We start from the raw sequence: 26,152 nt of genomic DNA on the forward strand, positions 1-26,152 counted from the left end.
TGAAAATCTTATGTGGGGAGCAAACTCTTGAAGTTATGAAAATAGAGATTAATCTGGCATTAAACACCGACATGGAGGAAAATAACACAAAGAGCCAAAAGGAGTTGCAACTCTTTGCAAAACAAAGCCAATTTCATCAATAAGAAAAAAATTTCAATAACTCATCTAAAAAAATGAGTAAAGGACATGAAGAGAATTTCTGGAAAAGAAAATGTAAGTGGCTGTAAAACACACAAACATCTTCAACATAATGAAGGTGCAAACCGAGTCCACACTATAATGGGCATTTTCACTGATGAGATTTCCGAAGACCCAAAAAACGTGGTGGGGTGCTCTCGTCTGCCCGCTGATAGGCGTGGCAACACGAATGACGTGCGGGACAAGCGTCTGGCACCAGCGCAGTTTTGAAAACACACCCGCCGTTGGAACCAGCAAGTCCACTCTCCGGCTGACCCTGTTGGCGGTGTCCACTGTGCGGCACGATCGCCGGGCAGGCGGTTGGTGGCGTCACTGCGCACGGCAGCAGGACACCGGACGCCCCCGAGCAAGGCCTGCGCCTACCGCACCCCGCCAGCGCGCGGGCGTCACGTGGGCGGGCGCGGCCCCGGGACATCCCCGGCGGTCACGTGGGCGCCGGGCCACGTGACGTGCCCGCTTCCGGCCTGCTGGCTGCGGCGGGATGGAGCCTGAGGACGAGGAGGAGCGGGAGCTGCTCCCGGGCGGCCCGGGCGGCGCGGGCAGGTCCCGCCCGCTGCCCGCGCTGTGCGACCCGAGCCGCTTGGCGCACCGGCTGGTGGTGCTGCTGCTCATGTGCCTGCTGGGCTTCGGTGAGCGCGGGCCTGGGCTGCCCTGCGACCGTCCCCCGGCGGCCGCGAACTGCGCAGGCTGGGTGGGGTGGCCCGGCGCGGTGGCTGGGGCGCTCGGTCCTGCGGGACGAGCGGGGTGCGTGCCGAGGCGCGGGGCTCGGGCTTCCGTGCTCCTCGCTGCTCCGCCGCCCGTTCTGCAGAGACGATGCCCACCCACTAGCCCACCCTGGAGCGATTCAAGCGGGAGCGGCAACTTTCTGAGTTTGGGGACAAGAACCACCGCCAACAACGACACCCTTTGAGAAAACGCCCCTCCCCAAGCTGCTAGCTTGTCTTTGGTCACTCGGTGGCCTGTGCTTAGAAGCCAGATTCTAACCTGATGACAGGTTTTGTTCCTCTCAACTTGCAGGCTTGTGTACTTGGAGAGTTTAGAAATGGGACGGTGTTACTTTGTGCCCTACTGAAAGCTGCCAGTTATTTTACCTTTAAAATAAATCCTAGTGCGTGAATATCACCTCTCCCTACTTCTCTCTCTTTCATCCTCCCAGGGGTGTTGTTAACTTGATTCTTTAGAACACTTAGCTTTCTTTATTCCTAGCACTGTAGTCACTAAATTATAAGACATTATTTTGTTTGTAGAATTAGAATTTGTTTTAAATATTGGTTTAGTCAGAATAGCTAAACCATTATGCTTCTGCTCCCAAGATAAGTGCTGACGTCAGTGTTAACATGAGTATGTTTGTAAAATTGTGTGTTAGTTTTATATAAACAGTACGGCTGCTTCATGAAGCTGGTAATAAAACAAGGTGAAGTATGAAAATAAAACGGAAGAACTGTTGCGACATAATTGAAGTTCCCATTATTTGCTGTACATGCACACTACTACGTTGTGGAAGTTATTTGGCAATGACTTAGAAAATACTGGAAGTGGGCCAACAACATCTTCATAGGGTCAGTCCTGGGTCCCATAGTATAAACATTTGGAACCATCTTAGGGTTGTCCTTGCAACTTGAAATTGCAACTTGAAATCGTTATGTGGGCACTGTTGTTACCTGTGAAATGTTTTGCTGTTTCTAGGTAGCTATTTCTGCTATGACAATCCTGCTGCCCTTCAGACCCAGGTTGAGCGAGTAAGTTGATTTTTTGCTTTTTGTGCTTTGTAACAGTTGTAGTAGCATCATGTCCCCGGTTGCCTGGTCTGAAGTCCGAGTACACTACCATCTGAAGGTTTACCAGACCACAAGTCAGGAGGCGTGTTCTTAAGTTGAAATGAGTTGCCACAAGAAATTAATTTATAGCACATGTGACTTGAAATTGTTTAAAACCTTAGGTAAATAATTACATCCTGTTCCCACAGGATTGCCAAAATATTAGTTTTTGTTTGTGTTTCACTTTCCTTTGCTCCATATTCTGAATGACAAGTGATTTGAGATAATTCTTTGCTTTCTTAAATTTTTTTTTTTTGTTATTTATAATGTGTATAGTGATGACTAAATGTTGTCCTTGTCAGTATTCTTGGTCTGGTTTTGAGCTGTAAAAAAAAAAAAAAAATATGAGATATTTACAGTTTCTTGGGTATTTAGATTGTCTTTTTTCTTGGTATTTTTTTTTTTTTTTTAATCATTGAGCAAGGAAAATGTGTACATTGGCCCTTCACATTTCTAGAATGAAATATAAAGTGTAGACATTGGAGGTGGAGGAGGTGGAGCGGTTAGGGTGGATGTGAATAGGCTAGGGTTATCTTTTGCTGGGTGAGAGGCCTGCTCACTGCAAGCAGTAACCAAGGAATAAGAATATAGACATACTGGCAGACCAAGGCAGTCCCCACAGCAGGGTCTGTCCTGAAATACATGAAACCCCTCAAGTGGCAGTTGGACACAAGAAGTTCCCAGGTGTGACCATTTTTCTGGGGGGGGGGGGGGGCGGCTGTAACTTTTGTGAGATTGATTCTCAAGTAAGTGACTTACAAATGGTGAAGAAACTTGTATAACACGGAAAGAATAAAGCAACCTCTTTCTGTTTTACCTTGTCATATTTTCATCTGTTAGCTGCTAACCCTAACTGTTTGGAAAAAAGAGAGTTGTATTTTCTTTCCATATAGGATATGCAGGTGAATACCATGAAGTTCATGCTGCTGTATGCCTGGTACTCTTGGCCCAATGTGGTTTTGTGTTTCTTTGGTGGCTTTTTGATAGACCGAGTATTTGGAATACGGTAAGCTTGGGGAAAAAAAAAATCTCACCTGTGGGTAAATCTCACCTGGTTATTAGGAAAATGCAGGGCTAGGTTAAGGTTATTTTTAGAAGGAACCAAATAGACTTTGTATATTGACTGATAATCTGCTTGAGTTTTTTTTTTTTTTTTTTAAATGATTTTTAAGTCCCTGGAATTGGTGTTTGAAACTTGGTACTTCAGTTAAGATCAGGGCTAGTGTAGGCTGCTGATGGACTGGGTAACTCAATTTTCAGTTAAATTATGCTCACACATCACATCAGACACACCAGGGTTGGGACCCCCTTGCGGCCACCTCCTCAGCTTCCTGATTGTTGCTGAGTTTCTGTTTTCTCATTGTTAACGTGTGGGTAGGATCCTGTCTTGCAGGGTGGTTGAGGATCAACAGGGAGGACATAGGTGGTAGGGGCTTCCTTGGCCCCATGGTGTTTTCTGTATCTGCCTTGGTGTTGTCTTTTTGCGACCACTTGCATTAGATGCTGAAGAGGGAACAACACTGAGCTCTGTCACTTCATCCTTACAATTGTGTGTGTTGTTTGTTGGCTGCAGTGGTGACTTGGATCTACTGGGAGTATTTCCCAAAGGCAGAGAGGAAGGTGATGGAGCGATTTGAACTGTGTCTGATGGATACAGGCTGAAGAAACTGAGTGTTTAGACTTGGGGCTAACTTGAAAGTTTCTGAAGAGTTAGCATCTGAAGCAAGACTTAAATTTATTTTACTTAGTCTCAAGGGGTAGAAGCGACTTGAATTTTCAGGGGAGCAGATTCCTCTTAGTACAATGAAAAGCTTGCTTGGTCAGGGTGACTGATGTCTTGGGGCCATATGAATCTTGCAGTAGGGAACGTTTAGCTGAACATGGTGTGGCCATCGCACAGGGCGCTGGAGAGGGATTTAAGTTTCAGAAATGCAGTTTACTCAGACGATCTTAAGTGCTCTTCTAATACTGGCATTTCATTTCTCTGGGGAAACATTAATCACTAATTATTCAGACTGTAGATGTTGGACTTGTATTAACGTGGTTAATGTTTATTGTTTTAAAAGTAGTTTTTAAGTTATCAAGTATTATAAAACCACTTAAAATTTACTCACTGTAACATTCCTGGAATCAATCCTAAATTCTTAATAGAAATTTAATAAAGAATTTCCATGTTTAAAAGGTTCTGACCTGGGAACTTCTTTATGGTAATGGTTTAAACTAATACATGCCATTACTGAAGTCTCTGGAATCTCCTCAGAAGTCTAGATTTCTGTAAATTAGCCTTCAGCCTGGGAAAGTTGCTGACTTTAGAGGCAGCTGAGCTCTTCATTTCTCTGTCCATGGGGAGAATGCAGAGTGGATAGAGAAAACCAGAAAGAATGATTAGTAAAGAAATCTGTGTTTACTCACGGTAATATAAGAAAAAATTAAAACTTTTTCTCCCTCTTTCTCAAACAGATGGGGCACAATTATTTTTAGCTGCTTTGTTTGCGTAGGACAGGTAAGGCCAATGTATTTATTGCTTATTTGACAGTGACTTTTGAATTCTTATGTAATTAATTCTACTGGCAAAAATGTGTCTAATGAACATCTAGCTTACTCAAGCAAGGCCCGTAAATGCCCCTATGGTATAATACAGTCTAAGCTTTGAAACACATGTACATTAGCATTTTAATTTCACAGATTTATTAAGGAGGAATAGTAAAACTGTTATAGAAGTTAAGATTTATTGTTTTGCTTGAATACCTTCCTTCATGATTCAGTATTAAATTCTACATTATAGGTGGTTTTTGCTCTGGGTGCAATAGTTAATGCTTTTTGGCTGATGGAATTTGGAAGGTTTGTGTTTGGGTAAGTTTGCATAATTTCATTTATCTTAATATATTTATTAAGGACTTTTTCTTTGGTGCTGGGGCTTGAACCCTGGGTCTTGGCACATGCTGTGCACGTGATCTACCAGTGAGTTACACTCCTAGCCCCTTAGTAAGGATTTAAAAAATATATTATGGTTCTTTTGATGAGTTACTTCCAATCCTTGAAATCTGGCTTCCATACACGTAAGACTTCCTTAGTTGTCTTAGTTTACTCTAAAATAAGCAGCAGTTTTGCAGACCGCGGTTAGCCCTGTGTCGGCTCCACGTTCACTGCTTCCCTGGGGCTGCGTCTCCCGGGCTCTTTGCTTGTTCTGCTGTCTTGGAGACTGACTTAACCGCACCTCAGGAAAGCTCAGGCTGTCAGTTTCTCGGCCGTGATCCTGGACTACTCGCTCTTCTCTGGGGGTGTGCAGGTCCCTTGCTCCCTGCCCAGAAGCCGTGCAGGAGCAGGGTTCCCTGAGAGTCTGTCAGCCCTGGACTTCCTGCCTCCAGGTGCAGGCGACAGAAGTCCCCTTGTCTTTAACATGATGTGCTCCGGCTTTCACCAGCCCCAGGGCAGTGTGGACATAGGCGACAGACCCCCACAAGTGCTCCGGCGGAGGAGCAGGAAGCACAGAGCACATAAGGGCGTTCAGGGGATTCAGAGACCAGGCTGTGCTCAGTAATGTCCTCAAAGATGACGTGGGCCGTCCAGGAGTCACAGTTTGGGCTACTAGGGGAGAAGGGACGTGCATTCAGACACTACAGAGAGGCGAGGCAGGCTGGCTCCCAGGCGGGGAGGAGACGGAGGTCCCAGCTGGGCCTTCGAGGAGTACCAGTGCGCGTGCGGGGCCTCGGTGGAACCGCAGGAGGGAGGAGAGGTGACTGCGCAGCGAGCGTGACCTGCAGATGCGCTTGCTTGGACGGGCCTGGGCCAGTCTCCTCAGGCAGCGTTTGTGCAGGGTGGCAGGCAACCCAGCAACCCCGGCTCTGCTTGCTGGCTCCGCTTGCTGCCTGTCCCGTTGCCCAGGCAGCCTTGAAGATGACTCCAGCAGAGCGGCGTACAGCTGCGCTTCACTGTGCTCGGACTTGGGCGGTTGCCGTGTGGACGCTGTCTGTGCCCTCACGTCTGGAGCTGCAAGACCCCTGGAGGCTGGGCGCTGGCGTCCCCTGGATGCTGCTTGCCTCCTGGGCTGGGACACCTCTGAGAGGAGGACTGCTGGCTGTGGCACCAACATGTGGCTCTGGGCGGCTGCCTTTCTCCTGGCATGGGCGTAGCTGGCCTTCCTAGAGTGGACTGTGGGTGTCGGCTTGTAGGACCTGACTGGGGTCCTGGGCCACACTGTGTCACGCCCACCACAGGCCCACCTGAGATGCAGCAGAGGGGACAGAGACCCCCTCTTGAAGGAGGGAGTGTCAGAATCGATAGCTGTGGTGTGTCCTTAAAAGCTGTGACTTCTCTTCCTTTTCCTACCTTTAGGATTGGTGGGGAGTCCTTGGCGGTTGCCCAGAACACCTATGCCGTCAGCTGGTTTAAAGGCAAAGAATTAAACCTGGTGTTTGGACTGCAGCTCAGCATGGCCAGAGTGGTAAGTATGACGACGGTTACCGCTTAGAAACCACAGGACGGCGTGCACACGTGGCGCTGATCTTCGTGTATTTTTCTGGGTCGTAGTACAGCATTTACTTTATTCTCAGTGAGGCATTCCTAACCTTATTTAGTTGGTATACCATCTAAAACGTCCAAGAGAACGTTCATTGGTTCAGTGTCTGAGCATAGGGAGGCTCTTAGGTTTGTTGTCTGAGTCTTACCATTTTTGACATCCCTGCCATGATAGCTCCGCACGGGGCCGGGCAGGTTCTGCTGTCGTGTGTCTTAGGCAAGTCAAGATGTGTCTATGGCAGTTTGTGGATCTCCTCAGCTGGGAGGCCTGCTCCGATGGGGCCACGTGGGGAGCCTCCTTCCTGAGCAGCTTCTGCCGTCGCCTCACTCGGGCCCTCTGTGGTCCATGCTCCCTCTGCCCTCCCGCAGCACATGGCTTATCTGAGGACTTTAAGTTCTTGGTCAGAAGCATCCATTTCCTGTGGTGGGCTAAGCCCTGTGATGCGGGTCCCGGAGACCTTGCTGTGGTGTGGTGCTTCTCTTACTTACCTGAAGCCTAGACGTGGGAACCCAGGATTGACCATGTGTTTCAGGTTTGGTCTGATAGAGGCTGTGCAGGGGACTTCACGTGCTTACTAATGCAGCCCAGCAGTTATTTTGGCAGTCCTGAGTCATATTAGTTTTTTTTTTTTTAATAAAGTCCTATGAATAGAGGAGTCAAAAAAATATTCTTACCTTTAAAAACCAGAATTTCGAAGACTAATAAATAGTATGAAGAAATTCAGTATAAAAGTCTTTCCTGGGGAGCTGGGTTGTGGCTTAGTGGTAGAGTGCTTGTCTAGCTTGTATAAGGCACTGGGTTCGATCCTCAGCACTGCATAAATAAAATAAAGGTGTTGTCCATCTACAACTAAAATTAAAAAAAAAAATCTTTACTGGAATACGTCCTCATGGTTTCTGTGTATTTGTAAACATAGGTTCTTTCTTGTCTGTCTGTGTCTTACATAGTTCTGTAGTCCGATGTTCTCCCTGTGAAACTCATCTGCCTCTCTTTCCTTAGGCCCGGGGACTGGGGATGGAGCAGAGTCACAGGGTTTGTTGGGGCCCTGAGCACTGTCGAGACGCATGTCCTCATCCCCTGCAGAGATGTTGGCATCCCTGTTGTGGGATAGGAGAGGATCCTGTGCTGACAGTAGGGCCATTACTGCCTTAAACAGCTTTTTCATCACTTTGATAGGAAACACCAGAACAGTATTTCAGTTCATAACTCCTTGAGCTTGTTTTTCCATGTTTTCTCAGTTTTTCTGCAAGGACTCTCAAGAGCTTTGCTATGTGTCTTAGGCAAGTCAAGGTGTGTCTCTGGCAGTGTGTGGATCTGGTTGTGTAACTTCTCAGAGAAGGAAGTAGTTCATTGAGCAGGGCTTGTTCTCGGGGACTCTGTTGTTACCAGGGACCACCAGGGTCTCTGCATCCTCATACCCTAGCGGTACTTCTGGGGCCGCATCCCGAGGAGCTCTGAGTTCCTGGAGGGAGGCTCGGGCTGCGGGGACCCAGGGTGAGAGCCGAGGGAGCGGTGGGAAGGCTGGAGGAGGAGGGAGCAGGCCTGGCAGCCCCTCTGCTTCAGCCAGGGCGGTTGGTGTTCTCTGGGTTACATAATGGGGGCCGTGCGAAGCCCTCGGAGGTGAAGGGCTGGCATGGCTGGGGTGGGTGCCACTGGCGTCTGACGTCTGGGCTGCTGCGCTCTCCTCCGGCCAGTGGGCCTCACGCCTGGCTTACTCTTGTCCTCTTAGCTGGGCTCGGAGCTCCGGCATTAGGTGATTTTCGTTTGTAACTTGTGTCACTTTTAAGCTTTTACTCCGACGAGTACTTGCTGAGGGCTTGCTAAGCCAGCTCTGAGGTGGCGGAGAGTGAAGTGGTGTGGGGCGGCACCCGTCTCTGAGGAGCTTGGACTCCGGGTGATCGTGGAGCCTGGGTCCATGGTGCTTGGACTCGGGTGATCGTGGAGCCTGGGTCCATGGTGCCATTGGCTAGCATTTTGTAAGAGGTAGCTGTGTGAAATTCGTGGCTATATTTGCTGTGAGAATACTGCTGAGGCGTGGTCATTTCTCCGTGTCCAGTGTTGTCACTGTCTGCACTTTTGCACAGCTGGTGTCCCTCCCGCTTGAGTGCTTTCCCTGGACTCCAGATCATGGCTCCTTGGTCTCCTCTTCCTTTCTGTGCACTCTTCTCCTCTTCTCTTGGTGGCTCCGTGGTTCTTCCGAGCCTGTAACTGGGGTGCCCTGGGCATGGTTTTGGGCACCTTCTCTTGGCACACTCCAGCCATGGTGATCCTGGTGTTGACAGCATGGCCTTGCTCCTGGGTTTGTCTTTCCTCCAGAACTTCCTCTGAGTTCCACGCCCCAGAGGCATCTGCCTATGTGGCATTTCTCCCTGGTGTCCCCTAGCATTTCAGACTGCACACGTCCCAGAGCCAGCCCCTGCATTCTGCCCACCCCAAACAAGCCTCCTGGGTTGAAGGCAGTTCTTTTCTTCCAATTGCTTAAGTGAAACTTTGTTGATCTGAGCGCCACCTTTGATCTCTCCATGTCCCACGTGTTTCTTGTTCGCAAACCTGTGGCTGCACCATCACAATATGCCCAGGTCCCATCCCGCCCACTGCCAGCCACCCTGGGCTCTGACCTGCTACTGCTGCCCTTGTTCTGCCTCTGCCTGACTTGGGGCCCTTTTCAAATGTGCAGCCAGGCTGTTCTGTCAGAACCCAAGTGGAATTTGCCCGTATCTACTCGAACTCCATGCTTTCCCTTCTAGAATAAAAGCCAGAGTCCTCCCCGTGCACCCTACCTCCCGCTTTCCTCCCTGCACCTCTCTCCCTCCTCGTGTCCCTGTGGTCTCGAACGTGCCAGGCAGGCTCCTCTAGACTGCACCAGCTGTCCATCCAAACTACTCTTGCTCAGATGTCCTGGGCTCCCTCTCCAGGGGTCTGCTCCATGGTCTCAGCCTCAGCTAGGCCTCCTCTCCCAGTGTTATATTCTCCTGTCGTTCTCGCCAGCAAGAACGACCCGGAGACGTGATGGGTGGCAAGCTTCTTTATTAACAGCAGATTCTTCTTCTTCTCTTTAGGGAAGTTATTGTCACTTATATAGATTATATCAACTAATTAGAATATTCATGATATGTGGGGAGAACATAGACGTATATGGGTATAACTTGAAGCACCTAAGAATCACGCAAGAATCATGCAGAGGCCCTGACCAATTACTGAGACTTCCTCAAGGTGAAGTTAGTTGTTTGCGTGCAGAATAGCAGTTTCCAACCGCACTGGCAGCTTGCCAGGCGCCATCTTGGCCAGGCTCCACCTAGGGCCAGGGGTCCGTACGCAACCCCGACATTCTCCTTTCCTGCTTTATTTTTTAAAGTACCTGTAACTATTTAATATACATTTTTCACCCCGCTAAAATGTGTAAGCTTCATGAAAATTAGGTATTTTTCTGTTCTTTTTTTTGCAGTGCTGGGGATTGAACCCAGGGCCCTGTGCTTGTAAGGCAAGCACTTTACCAACTAAGCTACCTCCCTAGCCCCTCTGTTGTGTTCTTAATTATATTCCTGAAACATTGGCCGACACGTTACAGGGCCTCAGGAGTTGCTGAGTGAATCAGTGAGTGACAACATTATCCGCTTTCACTTTTACTCTTCAACTTAAGGACATTCAGAGGAAGGATTTTTTTTTTTCTTTTTCTTTCTTTTTTTTTTTTTCATATTTCAGTACCAGGAAAAGCTGTGCTTTTCGTGAGCTATGGTATGGTTTTATCCCAGGAACTCTGAATTCTATCACTCATCTCATTCTTTGGCAGTGGAAGGTTCTACATGTACTGTGTGTTTTGGATACTAGCATTTTTCAATAAGTTGGCATTTTGTGTGGCTTTATCTGTGATTTCATCTTAGTTTATTAGTTTTTTCTTATATTTAAAAAAATCTTCTGTTTATTCTGAGTCCTGATTGTACTTATTTCTTGTAAGTGTAATTAAGCTGCTTCAAATTCTTATTTTTTTTTTTTTTCCAAATGAGGCAGACGTATAAATAATCAAAAGTTTTTCTTTTTTTTTCTTTTTTTCCTTCAGGGAAGTACAGTGAACATGAACCTCATGGGGTGGGTGTATTCTGAGATTGAAGCTTCGCTGGGTTCTGCCGGTCACACAACCCTGGGGGTCACACTTATGGTTGGTGAGTGGACCCCGATGTCCCATAGCTTGTTGCTTCTGGAAGCTTGTCACAGGAGGCATTGTGGCAGAGAGCAAAGCCCCGGGGTCGGTGTCAGACCACGGCAGTCGTGGTTCTGCCTCACAGTTTGAGAGCTCTTCGGCCTAATGAGAGATAGCAGTCCTGTGTCCTGTTTGTGTTTTATGCTCCATTTTCTCAAGGAAGGCTCTTCTTCCTCCTCATATGCATTCCCAGAGAAAGCCTCCACAGAAACCGGGAGCAGGCAGGGAGTTGGTTCCACCAGATGCTTGTACAGGGCAGAAGGAAGAATGGCTTCCTTCCGACCAGTTCAGTCAGAGTGCCCGGAGAGCTTGGAGGTAGGTGAGGTGTCACGCTTGAGAGTCCGCCAGTGCCCCGAGTTCTAGTGCTGCCTTTAACAAGTTCTAACTAGTTCTGCCGTCTGGGTCAAGAAAGTTAACCATCCTTGTCTCAGTTTCTTTTCTGTAAGATTGATAGGTTTACAGAACTGTGTAGATCACTCTGGCCCCTAATTTTCTTAACCAAGGCTCTAAGGTGCTAGTTGCTGGGTGGTCTCTGAGACGTGTTTGAAGTTCTCTGGGTCCAACTCCTGGGCTTTTTTTCTCTGAGCAGTGGCTTTGTCTTCCTGGGTCCCACCGTGTGGATGTGTCTGCTTGCAGGGCTGCGGAGAGAGCTGTGTTCAACATTGGCATGTCTTTAATTCCTTAAGGCCAACACACATTGGTCCAGTTGAGAACCGGCTGGAATGGGCTGCATGCAGACCTGGGCTGTTCACTGATAAAGGGGCAGTGGAGAGGTCATCCCCGCAGGCAGACCTCTCTAAAGACTCCCTCTGAAGTCCTTTGCCTTCGCTAGAGCTCCTTTCTTAACTTCCAGATGCTCTTCACCTTCTGACTAGTATCTCTGTGGTGGTGGGAATTTTACTCAGAAAAAAACCTTGCTATCAACAAGTCAAAGCCTCTTGTTTGACAGATGGAGAATTGAAGCCCAGAGGGTTAGGTTCTAGGTCCTGTATGATTCCACTTGTTGGTGCCAGCATGGAACCCTCGTCTGCCGTCTGTCATTTCAGCTGTGTCTCAGCTGGATCACAGTGTGTTGACCAAGTAAAGATGAAAGATCCACTTATTTTACTAAGCCTCTTCCTGGAATTCTTCTTGGGATGCATAAGTGGCACTCACTCTGTCCTGGTTTACTTTGATGATGTGAGGTCAGCACCGGTGGAAATGCTGAACCTGCAGAAGGAGAGCCTGGGAGAGCTGTGCCCTGGGAGTGTGGGCCCATGGGTGCTGGGCTTGGGCTGCAGGCTTGGGACAGCACCAGAGGAGGCAGCTGTGCCCTGGCGCCTGTCAGCAGCTGGTGCTTAGGCTGACCGGAAGCTGGTTGTCAGCTTCCCCAGGCCGTCCTGTGTTCTGCAGGACACGGGACATTTTCCAGCCTCGTGCTGGGAGAGTGGGGTTCAGAGACTGCTGTTCCTGGGGCACCTGCCGCGGGCCCATCCTCTGCTGCCCGGGTGGGTTCTGGGGCGCCTTTCCTTTGACTCGCTGCACTGTTGATTAAGTGCTGCTCTTTAGGAACCTCCAGTCTGCACTCTTTTTGAGATTTCCTTTTTTTAATTTAGGGGGTATAACCTGTGTCCTTTCACTAATCTGTGCCTTGGCCCTTGCTTACTTGGATCACAGAGCAGAGAGAATCCTTCATAAAGAACAAGGGAAAACAGGTAAGTCTAAATGGCAGGAGATTGGCGCTTTTGGGAGTTGTGGCTTTTCTTGGTTGTTGGTGATACTAGGGCTTGCACCCTGGTGCTCTACCACTGAGCTACAGTTCTGGTTCTTATTTATTTTGAGATAGGTCTTGCTAAGTTGCCCAGGCTGGTCTTGAAGTTGGGATCTTCCTGGCTTCAGCCTCCTGAGTAGCTGTTATTATAGCCGATGTTTAAAATGCAATAAGTTCCCAGTGCAGTGTTGTGAACCCAGTGGGACTAGTGCATGCTGTTTTATTTTTTATTTTTGCATCTATTTCCACTTGTCTCGATTTTTGGATACATTTTCCTCTCTTAACATTTGACAGAATTTGCAGTCTCAGTTTTAGTTTTTATATTTGTGAAACAGTTACTGTTTCAAGAAGAGAGGGGGAAGGTAGGTTCCAGTCTTGGCTTCTGCTTTTCCTTATGTCTTTGTAAGTCATCCGGGAGGTAATGTTTGTCAAATTTTCTAGAAAAAAAAATTTAACTGAATTACAAAGATTGAACATATGATTAAAAAAAAAAAAAAAAGAACTGTTGATTACAGATGAAAACCCTCAGCTGTGTAGAATTATGCTCATGGCATCCTCCCTTGCTTCTCCAAGGTGAAGTTATTAAGTTGACTGATATAAAGGACTTCTCCTTACCTCTGTGGCTCATATTCATCATCTGTGTCTGCTACTATGTTGTGGTGTTCCCTTTCATTGGACTGGGAAAGTGAGTATTCTTTAGGATTCCGTTTTTTTTTTCCTGTCTAAATTATAGGAGAGCTTAATCATAAATACAGTTTTGTTTTTAAAATAAAGCAGTAAACTTTCTTCAGTTATAATTTATATTTATACAAGAATTGTTTTCTGTCCTGGGCTATCATGGATTTTAGTATTGGTTTACTACTTTTATTAATCCTTTGAAGAAATAAAAGTTTTTGACTCATAATATTGATTTTTTTTTTTTTTTTTTTTTTTTGTACTGGGGATTGAACCCATGAGTGCTTAAGCACTGAACCACATCCCCAGCCCTTTTAAAATTTTTTTTTAATTTCAAGACAGGGTCTCAGGTGTTTAGGACCTTGCTAAGTTGCTGAGGCTGGCTTTGAACTTGTGATCCTCCTGCCCCAGCCTCCTGAGTTGCAGGAGTTACAGGTGTGTGCCATGATGCCTGGCCTTAAGAGTTGATTTTGAAGCAGGTTTTGAATCCTAAAACTGATTTTCACTTGATTTTGAGCTAGTATTCCTTCTGTTTCTCTTTCATCCCCTGATGAGGAGGCGGTTACTGGGAATGGGACCACATGCAGAAACCCTGTGACTGGTCCTCCCCATTTGCTAGGACTGTGTTTCTGTCTGACTTAGACTCAGGATTCAGAGCAGATTCTTCTTTACTTCATCTTCAGCTTCTCTCCTTTTTCATTGGTAGCTGCTTAAGCAGGGCAATATGTGAGTTTGATGAGTCTGTAGGAATGCATATTTATAACCTTTAAATTCATGCTCTCATTTTAAATAATTTGAAACAAGGATCTTATTTATTACAGAACCCATTCAGTACTGCCTTTAAGGAAAAGAAGCATCTTAGTTCCTTGTAGCAGCATACCTGGTTTTCTGAAAATTTGTGTGTACTGCCCTCAGCATACGTAAAAGGAAAGAAAATAGATGTCGCATTTGAGGCAGTGAAATATTTCTGTAAATACTTAGACTTTGGTTGCTTGAATATCAAATAAGCTGGGAAAATCCTTTCAAAAAGAGTTTATTAAATTTATTTTTATTCATCTTTATTTTGCCTTATTTTTAAAAAAGAGTACTTCTTTCTAATATGCTTTATTTTTTTTAAATTTTAGAGATTTCTTTATGGAGAAATTTGGATTTTCTTCCCAGGCAGCAAGTGCAGTTAATAGGTATTTACTTAATCCTCTAAGAGCTTGTGCATGCGAAGTTGGGATCTTTATAAACAAATGTTATAAGAAGCTAGAAGGGTGCACATGACCTAACAGCACATTGTACCCGGGATGGAACTGGTATGGGACTTGAATCTTGAGGGGCCACCTTTGTGTTTATGGAAGGCCTAAGAATTCTGAGACTACTCTCTACGTTCTGTTTTCTTAATTAATTTATTTTTTATGTTCTGTTTTCTGATAGCCTGTTTAGAAAATGCTATACTAAATGTTAGGAGTCACATTACCTAGTATTTTGGGGCCTTTTTGGAATTTCTCTTAAGCTGTGCTGCACTCCACTGACTGTTGTGTTCTCTGGTCAGTGTCGTGTACATCATATCAGCACCCATGTCCCCGATATTTGGGCTCTTGGTGGATAAGACAGGGAAGAACATCGTCTGGGTTCTGTGTGCCGTGGCCACCACCCTCGTGTCCCACATGATGCTGGCCTTCACCATGTGGAACCCTTGGATTGCTATGGTAATGACACTGGGGGCTGGGCTTCAGTGAGGACACCTTTGGGCCCGTGTCAGGAGCATGCTTAGCAAGCCCAGCTGGCATGACTAATTTCAATTTGTGCAAAATAATTATTTTTTTAAAGTGTAATTATAGATTATTAATTCGTAAGGTTTCTTTTGGTTCATTTGACTTATTTTTAGAGGACTACCTCAGTGCCAAAGTAGAATTTGAAGTAGAGTGGCCTTACGAAAGACAAAAGCCTGGTTATTTCCTTTCCTTTTCTGAACATCATTCAGAGAAGCCCTGGCTTGAAAGCAGCAACGCACCCGTCCGCCCAGTGTCTGTTCTTCCGGCTTTAACTCTGGGAGACTTAGAGAGCGGTAGTAAACTGACCGTCCTTCTTGCTGCCCTTCACGTTGTCACCTCTAAGACCTGGAGCCGAAGTGCTGCATTCTGATCTGTTGATGCGGGAGCAGCATCTGGGCGTGAGCACTCGGGCTGGTCGTGGGGAGTACACACATTCCTGCAGGGACAGTCCTCTTCCCAGGGCTGGAGGTGCCGCAGCAGAGGCCTTGCTGTTACTGTCACAACAGATCTTGTGAAGCTGCTTTAGTGGCTTCTGCCCATTTATAACTTTATTCTTATTACTATTTGGTGGCACTGAGGACTGAACCCATGGGTGCTCTACCACTGAGCCACATCCTCAGCCCTTTTCATTTTTTTTTTTCAGACCGTGTCTCGCTGAGTTGCCTAAGGCCTTGCTAAGTTGCTGAGGTTGGCCTTGAACTTGCCATCTTCCTGCCTCAGCTTCCCCAGCTTCTGGGATTACAGGCATGCACTACCATGCCTGGTTCCCATTTATAACTCTAGAACCTTTCCAGTAATATACAAAGTGTCTGTTTTCCTTGCCAGTATGGGAAGTTGGCATTATTTTAATGTTTACCAATCTGATAGGTATAAGTGATACCTGTTTAAATTTAAATCACAAAGTTAAAGTCAGCATTAGGTGATGTCTAACAACCAGTGGTTGGTGGTTTTCTGCTCCACTTCCCAGTTGTGACCGGTGGCCCTGGAAGCAGGCTAGTGGACTGTTGATATGATATTGCCTCAGATGCCTAATTTGTAAATCCTAGAGAATGCTGGGAATTAGCTTGCCCCGAACATCAGCGAGAACTGTTATCATATTAGCTTTATTTTCTCTGCATCCTGGGCCCCAGCCAGCTACGGCTGCACACAGTGCCATGACTAGCAAAAGTGGTTAAGACAGTGCATAGCTCGTCACTGGAGAGATACGTGGGTGGGGGATGGGTTGGCATCATTTGAATGAGTTCTAGTCTAATCATAATAAAATTTCCTCAAATATTCATATATTTAAACTTCTGTGTTACTTTTGCTAAATCGTATCAAAGGAAAGTCACCTTTTGGCTAATGGAGACTCTTCTTTCCCCGACCTCTGCAGTGTCTCCTGGGACTCTCCTATTCATTGCTCGCCTGTGCACTGTGGCCAATGGTGGCATTTGTGGTTCCTGAACATCAGCTGGGAACTGCATATGGCTTGTGAGTATAGTATTTACACAGTGGAACATCGAGTCTCCCTCTGCTGAGTCAGTTTAATTACCATGAAACTGATTCCCGAGTCTAGTTATCGTGGGCTTTTGGGATAGCTGTGACCCTGGAGGTAACTGGAAGAGTCCACTCATCTACTTAGGGTACTGTGGTGGCACTGAGGGCTCCAGGGCTCGAGCAGGAGCCGTCTTGAGCTAAGCTCTAAGAAGTCATTGCTGACGCTGCCGTTCCCTGCCCGCTCTCCAGGGCTTCTCGAGGAGAAGTTGAGCCCCATCCCTGGCCTCAGAAGGCAGGCGGGGCAGCCTCGCCTGGGCTGGTGTCCGCATAGCCCTTCGGTGGGCAGGAAAGGGTTGAGGATTTATGCACTGGGAGGCAAGCTCCTTTACCCCTGAGCAGATGGTCCAGAAGCAGAAACAGTGATGGGAGAAGAAACAAAGTTCGTCCAGTCGTCCCCGGTGGGAACTTTCTCTGGTAGCACGCGGCTGACAGTGAAGTGCTGGCTCTGTGGACCCTGCAGAGTCAGGTGTGCCTCTCTGTTTCTCAACCACAGCATGCAGTCCATTCAGAACCTGGGGCTGGCCATCATCTCCATTATCGCTGGCATGATCCTGGACACTCGGGGATATTTGTTTCTAGAAGTTTTCTTCATCGCCTGTGTTTCTTGTGAGTATGCCTTGTGACGACATTTTTATCTTCAGGTTTTATCATCGCCGTTCTCTCTCTCTAGAACTGAATCTCTAAAACCTGGCTCAGATTTGCCCACTTCTTAGCCATCATATTAGAGTTTCACAGCTGGTGACTTTCTGGTCCCCTGTTTGAAGATTGCTCTCTATAAAGGCATCCGTGGAATCTGCTTCATGTTCTGTTTTAAATATTCGTGGTTTAAAATCAATTTTCCCTTTAAGTAAAAGGTGTGGAGGGTCCTGAGTGTGTGCCTGGTCTGAATGTGTGTGTGCTGGGGTGGTTTAGGGGTGAGAGAGTGCTCATGGTTCACTTAGTAGGCTGCTTTAAAGTGCTTTTATTTTCAATCTGTTTAAGTTTTAACCTGTAATCAGTCGTTCATTGGAAGTATTAGGACACTGTTGAAAAACTATAAAAAGAAATTTTCCATTGAGAATCTTTACCATACACAATAAATTGTATTTATCTGAAAATGTATAACCTATATATATTTATATATATATATTTATATATATATACTTAATATATATATATATATTATATATATATATAAATGTATAACCTATCGTTTCATTCTTCATTGATATATTTAAAATGATAAACCAAGTGTGATGATTTTAGCAAATTTAGCATCTGCAGCAGTGAAGACTGTACTTGAGGCATGGTATTTGCTTATGAGAAGTCATAAGTCCATTTATTATTATAATTTTAGAAATAAGTGCATCAAATTTTAAAAATTAATGATTTGTTTAAAAAATGGGTCATTTAAGAATTCAGTATGAGGTCATGAGGTGTTTTGTCAATTTCTAATGCTGTAACCTGCAGTTTAATTTCAGTCCACAGTTCAACATATATTTGGTCTCAGATTAAACACAGTACCATTTGAAAAGTGTTTCTTTGATGCCATATTAATTTAAAGTAAACTGCTTCACTTGGAAAGGGAAAAGCCAGCCCTGACTTTTGAGACCCTCCCTGGCTCCTGGAGTCTGGTGACCATGTCTTCTTGTTCAGTTATTTCATTTCTGAAATGCTCATGGTATCTTCGGGCTCGAAGTCCCCAAGGGACTGTTTCTGTTTGGAGTTCTGTGAAATGATAGGCAGTCCTAAGGGCTGTCAGCGGTTTGGGAAGTTCTGGAAGGATCAGCACTTACCGAGGGAGAGGAACAAGGGTGGGGGCAGCGTGGGGGGTTGGCTCCCCTCCTGTGGAGTGGACTCACTGGGACGTGTCCATGTGGGCACATGGCTTGCTTTGGTCTCTTTCATTCCCTAGTTCCCCGGCCCCCACACACATCCCCTTTCTCTACTCCTCTGATCCCCTTTCTGTTTTTGGGAGCCTCACCCCCCTTTTCTCTCTAGCTTCTGCTTATGAGAGGCATCATTTGACCCCGACACTCGGGGTCTGGCTTATTCCAGTTAGCATGATGTTCGTCAGTCCCATCCATTTACCAGCAAGTGTTGTAGTTCCATCTTTCTGGCTGCCTGAAACGCCACGTTTTCTTTATCTATCCATCTGCTGATGGGCAGCGGGGGTTAGGGTCGCACTTCTCTTTAGGTCTTGCTGTCTCGGCTGAGGAGCAGCCAGTTCTCATGCAGAAAATGCTGTTTATGACTTACTTTCAGTGCTTCTGAGAAACAAAATAATGTGACTACTATTTTAATTTTTAAAAGCCAATTAATAAAGGTTTGATGGATCTACATTTTGTAATTACATAAAAATTTTTGAGAGGAAATACTTATTTTTAAAAACCTCCCCACTTTTGTTTCGTAGTGTCACTTTTATCTGTGGTCTTACTTTATTTGGTGAATCGTGCCCGAGGTAAGAAGTGGTATTTTTTCCTAATCTCCAGTGGGTCATCACATGGGTCCCTGGGCTGTTTGCATGCCTTTTGTGGGCCACTGTTTTCATTGACTCAGTAGTCTTGGAAACATATTCGATTATGACCTTCACATTTATTAAAAGTAATTAAAATTGCTGTCCTGTAATATAAAATCTTAGATGTTATTATTACATGAACAAAAATATGGCTTAAAAAAAATAACCTAAGCCATCATGTGTTTCCATTCCTGTACTTTTTAAAAAATAATAAGTAAGCAAATTTATAGCTGTAGTTTGCATTTTAAGGTCAAAAGTATTTGGTTTGTAATTACTTTTACTAAAACATAGTAGTAGTATATGTATTAGTGCATTTCTGTTGTTCCTTTTAAGACTTTAATGTTGCCTTTGCTGCTATAGGATGCTGTATGCTTAGCAGAATGTAATACACATGCTGTCTAAATAGTTTCAGGTCATGTTCTTTACTTTCTCTTAATTTTCACTGTTATTGAATATTGATATAAAGTTTCAGTTAATAAAACCTGAAGCAATACATAGTTCCAAACTTAAAGATAAAAAGTTAAAGTTAAGGATTATTTATATCACATAAGAATTCTGTTTTCTTTCATAGCTTTTTCTATTACTTAAAATAAGGTCTATGTATGGTTGAATTTAGTATTTGAATGAAAAGATTCTGTGTTTGTGTTTTAGATGGGAACCTCAATTATTCTGCGAGACAAAGGGAAGAAATGAAACTTTCTCATACTGAGTAAGTATGAAAAGGGAGAAAAGTTGTCTTTACTTATTTTTTTGTCTTTTCTTCTTTGGAACTGGGGATGGAGCCCAGATCTTCGTGAACGTGAGCCAAGTGCTTTTGCCACTGACCTACATCCCAGCCGAGTTGTATATTTTGAAAGTCTTAATGTCAACATTTTATTTCAAGTTACTGGGTTTGAAATTCTAAGAAATTAGTCTTTCTTGAGTTTTAAGAGCTGACAGTTTGGATCTATGGGAACAAAATTCTTGTTTCAAAAATAATTAAAAAGACTATCATAGCAGCTTAATTAAGAATAAAACATAATTGGGCTTACCTTCCCTTCTGATAGGCAGAGCAATGTGTAGTTCTTGTGTGGCCCAGGAAAGGCCCAGCCCTTAGTTCCTGGGCTGATCTGTTATTCCCTTCTCTCAGATATTTATCTTTTCTTAAGTAGTTGAGGTAATTTTTCATCTTGTCCTGCTATCAGCATATAACTCTCTGTTCTCAGACTCATTTGGAACAGACTAAGGTGTATAGCATGGAGTTTAAGATAATATTCTCTAAGTTTGCTAAGACACTAGTAATTCTATTTCCTGTTATTTCTAATATTAGATACAATTTTGTTTATGATTTTAAATCTTTATTTTAAATATATATACCTTACAGTTATAAGTTTTTGACTTGAATAGGTTGAAGTCTTGTAGAATAGGTTATTTTGGGGGCAGGGTGGGATTTTGGACAGATTATTGAATTTACTTCTGACAAAGTAATCTACTTCTAGAAATACATCTGAAGAAAATAATGCAATGCTGGGGGTATAGCTCAGTGGTAGAGCACTTACCTAGTATGCATGTGGCACTGGGTTCAGTCTCTAGCGCTGGGGGAAAATCAGAAATGTGAGTTTTAAATTCTTTATGATGGTCTTGTGTACCATACCAAAAATAGAAATGATATAGGAGAACTTTTCATGTTACAGGGACTTAACGTGGTATATAAACAAAAGCTGAAGGTAAAATGCAATGTGTTGATTTTGTTCAAGAAAAAGTGTTAGGGTAGCTGGCACAAATATCCACGAGAGACGCAGCTCTGAGTTCAAGCAAAGGCTTATTGATGGAGAGTCTGCCAGGCTGCCCCTCTGCAAGGAGCAGCAGCCTCTGGAAAAACTTCTAAACTATATGGTCATGTACAAGGGAGTAGTTACAAAAATAACCAGTCTGGCCCTGTGACTGTTACTTGACGTCTTTGCTGTGGTTCTGGTTATTGGGACTCTTTTGGGGTGGGGCCTACAGGGAAGGTCATGCCTGGGTGGGCAGGTGCTGTTTTTCAAAATGGAGTTACTTTGGCCTAAAGACCTAACAAAAAGTATGTTGGAATGTGCATGTTTGAAACCCACTCACCTGTGTCTTAGTAGAGAAAATACTGGAAGAAGTGAAGCCATAACAATGATAGGTGCATTTGAATGGCAGGGCTATAATGTTTTTCTGCTCTTCTGTGTTTTCTAAATTTGCTACATTGATGCTCTCTTACTTTTATAATTAAGAGGAGTTAGAGAATTATCCAGAAAAATGCGCAGCTTACTGTGTTGGCTGTCACATGTCTTAACATGCTGCTGTTTTCCTTTTGTAAACCAGATGGGGCTCCGTGGTTTCTTCTTCCCCTTCTCCATGAGTCACTGTGTTGTTTTGCAGATGAGAAGCTGCAGTGACTCGTGAGGATGGACTGCGCACACCGTTCATTTGGAAACCACATATATTTTTTTAATTTAGAGTTTAGTTGTTAGGAAAAATAATGGAGAGGCAAGTTACGTGTATGTTCCGGATCTGCCTGTTCTGAAGTGTGTTTGTGAGCGCTGTCCTAGTCTGCCTTTTGTATCCTGTGGCTGAAGAATTCTGTGAAACAGGCTGAGCAACAGTGAGTGGTTCCGGAGCAACCCGGTGGACTTCAGCAGGGACCATCAATGATGGAAAGCACTGGATCTTGTATCGAGATGATTGTCACTGCGTGTGTCTTAGGAATGTGGATTTTGCTTCATCTCAAAAAAAGAGAATTCCACAAAAAACAGGAAGCTCTTGCGAGGTGAACGGGCCATTTTGTACAGAAGGAACCGTGGTGCTCTGCAGGGCGTTGCCTGGGTGGCGGGAGACACTGAGGAGCCGGCTGTGCTCTGCTGCAGTGTGCACTGGGGAGCTGGCCACCTGGGGCTTGTCTTTACAACACAAACTTTCTGTATGTTTTTTTCTTATAGACCAGTTAAAAACTAAAACATTCTATAATTTATGATATATGGATAAATAAAAACACTGCAAAAAGAATACTCGAAGTTGTCTTTTATTTTTAAAAAATACAAGTGCACTGATTTGAATTTTTATTCACATGGAAGATTAAGAAAATTGAAGTTATAGTAGAGAAATTGTGCCTGGTTACAGTCTTTGAGAAGTTATGAGAGTAGGTCTTTCTTCAGGGTTGGACTTTAAATAACATTTGTGTTTTTTATCTTAAAAATAATCAGCCTGCAACTTCTCTGACAAACCTATATGTCGGGGTCTTAAGCCCCCTTGCTCTTCTCCACCAGTGACAAGGGAAGGGAGCACTCCCCAACAAGGCCAGACCGGGAAAGGTGGGGCCTACTGACCACCCGCACCCAGTCCTCCGGGCAGAGGACAATCAGATGCGTCAGGGAGACCCGTCACAGCAGGAACTCGTGTATTGAGGAAGTCACACAGCTTTTATGTAGGGTGGGCGGGAACCAATCAGCTTAAAGGTCAGCAAGGCAGGGGGGTTCACGCAGGCGAGAGTCCCATAGGACTACATGGCAAGCAGGAGCTGATCACATCCGCGGAACTGTTGTTAACCAATCCCTGACGGTGGTCGGATTTATCGTCGTTAACTATTGAAATCGCCTCTGAGCCTTGATCTTGCTCACCCGTCAGGGAGTAAGGAGTCAGCCTGAGTTAGTTAACGTGCCATTAGTCCCAACACCTCTAAGCACTCTTCAGTGAACTCAGTTTTACCACTTTGTTTATTGATGTTGAGTGTTTCCTGTGTTCTGCTTTCCATTGATGGGCTCATAGATATTCGAGGTGCAAATGTTGAGCCAGCGTTTAAGTAACTGAACTGCTGCTGATGTCTGAAACCCAGTGTCCTGGAACAGATCCAGAGTGCACTGCTCGTGCCGGCAGCTTCCTTCACATCTGATTCCTGACTGGCGTTCCTGGTGCCAAAGTGTGGCCACACTGTCCCCTTCGCTCAGTGTTCCCTCCAGGCTCCCCACAGCTGTTCCCCTGATTTGTAATAAAAGTCTCATCCCCTCCCAGAGACACCACTCCTCCTGGAAGCTCTTCCGGACCCTTCAGACTGTGACGGGGTCTCCTAAAATTCCTGTGTTCTTAGAGAAACTGTCCTTTTCTTTCTTGGCTCAGCTCAGTTGTAGTGAGGAACGGCGGTGTGGTGTGTGTGGGGGTCTCTCCAAGAGGGCAAGAACCCTGTGTTCTGTTAATAATAGTCATATTCCTAGCCCCAGCACAAGTAGGACAAAACAGGTACTTTTGAATGATGGCTAAGTAAAAAGGAAATTGAAATTAACCTATCTGGAGAATGAGTATGAATAGACGGACCTAAGGAGGTTGTTGGTGGGTGCGTGCCTTTGACTTAGCAGTTCCATTTCTAATAATGTATCCTGAGGCAACCAGTGGACAAACATACCCATAAATACGTTTTAAGACAGTATCTTTATTGCAAGATTTAATAGCTTGTAATAGGAAAACACTCATAAGTAGAGGAGCTTCATGAAGTACATGGTATCACACTTTAATGTATTCAGCAATCACTGAATGGTTTTGCTAGGGAACGTCAACTTGAATAGTGTCTGCAATGGACCATCCATAATGCTGTCAAAATGTACAAACAGTTCTGTCTGAAGAAGGTGTACACCAGTGTCTGGGTGATTACTTTTTGATTTATGTTGTGAAGTTTTCCCACAATAGTATATTGCATAATAAAAAATTTAAACCTACAACATAACCGCTACAAATTTGGTGCTGTTTGGAGGTAACAGGTAGGGCTTTTCTAAAAACCTTGGGGGTGTAGGTGGGAGTTAAATAGGGCTGGAAATGGAGGACACTGATGGGAAGGACATTTATGTGGAAGGGTATCTGTGGTTGGAGGCCAAGCAGAAGAGAGGCTGGGGAGAAGGTTAAGTACTTCGAGGTAGCAAAGAACCTCTCCCAGGACTTGTCTGTAGGCTGTTCAAGAGTTCTGGAATACATCAGCTTCTGCCTTGTGCTGGAGGCTTTGCAGGTTCTTGGTGCCCAGTAGGGATTCTGGAGTTGGCTCTGAGCCATGACTTGTGGCTGAGAGGTCGATGGGAAGTTTGAGCCCCTGTTGGGACTACTGGGAAGTCCTGACCTCACGCAGGCGGGGTAGCCATTGGGTATTCCACCACTTTGCTTTTTGGCCAGGTACCCGTGTGCATGTGCTTCTCCATGGCGGGTCTTATCAATCCCACATCTTGGGACCCACCCTGCGTACCCTACCCTGTCCCCTAAATTGATGCTTTCCCCATGATTGTGACTGCTGTATGCTGTGTAGTGAAAATCATTGCGCCTGCAGGGCATTTCACAGGGGTCACTGTGAGCCTGCAGGAGTCTCTTTCTGAGATGGGACCTTGGACTGGGCTCCAGGTTGTACTAGTTGGTGGCATTCTGGCCTCCTTGGTGGCAGTGTGGAGGATCACAAGAGAGTTCCAGCTGTTGGGAGCAGTAACTCAACTACAGGTTTCAAACTGTCCTGTGACAGAGGCGACACCTTTCTGGAGAACCCTGGGTACGAAGGTGTTGAAGAGAGCCCAGTCGCCATGGTGATGCTTAATAGGTGTTCTGTGCCAGCCATAGAGCTTTTGAGTTTTTAACCTTGAGTTCAGACGCCAGCTGCTTGGGGGAAGAAAGAGGTACAAGCTGATAGTCGGGCTGCTCATACCCATGACCTTGGCTCTGCTTGCTTTGAAGAAACTTTCCTACAATAACCCTTTTAATGATAAAACTTTGAGCTTGCTGTGGTCAGTCTTCCTCCAACAGAGGCAGGCTGAAACACCAAGCCCCAGCTTTTTCTCTACATTTGTGTCCGTCTGTCTTTTTCCTAAGCCCCTCATCAACTGAATACATTGTTGCACTGGACGGGACATCTAGCACCCCCCAATTTTTGACATTCCATTCCCAAATTTATTTTGTCTTTACAAAGATGTTTTCCTACATTTTTTGTTGGTGCATTAAAGTTGTATGTGATGGGATTCATTGTCACATGTTGTGCATGAATACAATATAACAATATAATTGAATTAATATCATTTCCCAGTGTGTCCCCTTTTTCTTTCCTCCTCACTCCCCACGGTGCCTTTCCTTTACTGATCTCCCTTCAATTTTCTTGAGATCCTTGCCACCCCATGCACCTTTCTTATCCTTTTTCCTCTTTTGCTTCCACATATGAGGGAAAACATAAACCCTTGCTCTTTTGAGTTTGGGTTTTATTTTTTTTTTGGTACTGGGAATTTAACCCAGGGATGCTTAAGTGACATCCCCAGACCATTTTTTATTTTGAGACAGCACCTCACTAAGTTGCTTAGAGCCTTGCTAAGTTGCTGAGGCTGGTTTTGAACTTTGAATCCTTCTGCCTCAGCCTCTTGAGCTACTGGGATTACAGGCACACGCCACTGCACCCGGCTTGGCCTATTTTGCTTATTGTTCTCAAGTTCCATCCATTTTCCGGTTAATGACAATTTTATTTTTCTTTATGGCTGAATAAAATTCCATTGAGTATATACACATTTCTTTATACATTCATCCATTGAAGGACACCTAGGCTGGTTGCATAGTTTGGCTTTTGTGAGTTGTGGTGCTATAGATATGAGTATGCTTGTATTGCTATAGTAAGATGATTTTAATTCTTTAGGATAAATACTGAGGAGTGGTATAACTGGGTCATATGGTGGTTCTATGCCTCATCTTTTGAGAAAACTCCATACTGATTTCCATAGTGGTTGTACTAATTTACAGTCCCACCAGCAGAGTAAAGTGTTTTTTTTTCCACATCCTCTCCAGCATTTATTATTTGTATTCTTGATGGCCATTGGAACTGGATTGAGATGAAATCTCAGTGTAGTTTTGATTTACATTTCCCTGCTAATGATGTTGAACATTTTTTCATATATTTGTTGGCCATTTGTATTTCTTCCTTTGAGAAATGTTTAGTTCATTTGCCCATTTATTAATTGGGTTGTTTGGTTTTTTGGTAGTAATTTTTTTTGAGTCGTTTATATCTTCTGGATATGAATCCTGTGTCAGAAGAGTAACTAGCAAAGATTTTTCTCCCACTCTGTAGGTTCTCTTTTCACATCCCTAATTGTTTTCTTTGCTGTGTGGATTTTTATTTTGATGCCATCCAGTTTATTAACTCTTGACATTATTTCCTGAGCGTCAGGGGTCCTGTTGAGAGAGTCATTGCCTATGCC

The 26,152-nt window shown here is 44.8% G+C and overlaps 1 protein-coding gene across 5 annotated transcripts; it reads left to right on the top strand.

Annotated features, from left to right (window-relative positions):
* Positions 1-679: 679 nt before the first annotated feature.
* Mfsd1 (major facilitator superfamily domain containing 1) lies at positions 680-21,962 on the top strand. Of its 5 annotated transcripts, XM_047565040.1 has the most exons (16): positions 680-827; positions 1,885-1,937; positions 2,909-3,021; positions 4,476-4,518; positions 4,801-4,868; positions 6,351-6,459; positions 10,592-10,694; positions 12,328-12,426; positions 13,056-13,167; positions 14,282-14,338; positions 14,698-14,854; positions 16,293-16,390; positions 16,950-17,062; positions 18,849-18,896; positions 19,605-19,662; positions 21,339-21,962. In XM_047565040.1, the coding sequence occupies exons 1-16, from the start codon at positions 680-682 to the stop codon at positions 21,340-21,342; spliced, it is 1,383 nt and encodes a 460-aa protein (XP_047420996.1). In that variant the 3' UTR covers positions 21,343-21,962. The 5 variants fall into 5 exon arrangements, with proteins under 5 accessions (XP_047420996.1, XP_047420998.1, XP_047421001.1 ...); XM_047565042.1 differs by lacking the exon at positions 21,339-21,962 and having other exon boundaries at positions 19,605-19,666; XM_047565043.1 differs by lacking the exon at positions 2,909-3,021 and having other exon boundaries at positions 721-827.
* The last annotated feature ends 4,190 nt before the right edge of the window (positions 21,963-26,152 follow it).

The sequence above is a fragment of the Sciurus carolinensis genome, chromosome 9, assembly GCF_902686445.1.
Source record: "Sciurus carolinensis chromosome 9, mSciCar1.2, whole genome shotgun sequence".
Lineage (NCBI taxonomy): Eukaryota > Metazoa > Chordata > Mammalia > Rodentia > Sciuridae > Sciurus > Sciurus carolinensis.

Bases quoted from the DNA above. Each gene is read 5' to 3' on its own strand.
- Mfsd1 (XM_047565040.1), top strand. From the start codon at position 680: ATGGAGCCTGAGGACGAGGAGGAGCGGGAGCTGCTCCCGGGCGGCCCG. The intron at 828-1,884 runs GTGAGCGCGGGC...TGCTGTTTCTAG, and splicing joins CATGTGCCTGCTGGGCTTCG to GTAGCTATTTCTGCTATGAC. The intron at 14,855-16,292 runs GTAATGACACTG...CGACCTCTGCAG, and splicing joins GGAACCCTTGGATTGCTATG to TGTCTCCTGGGACTCTCCTA.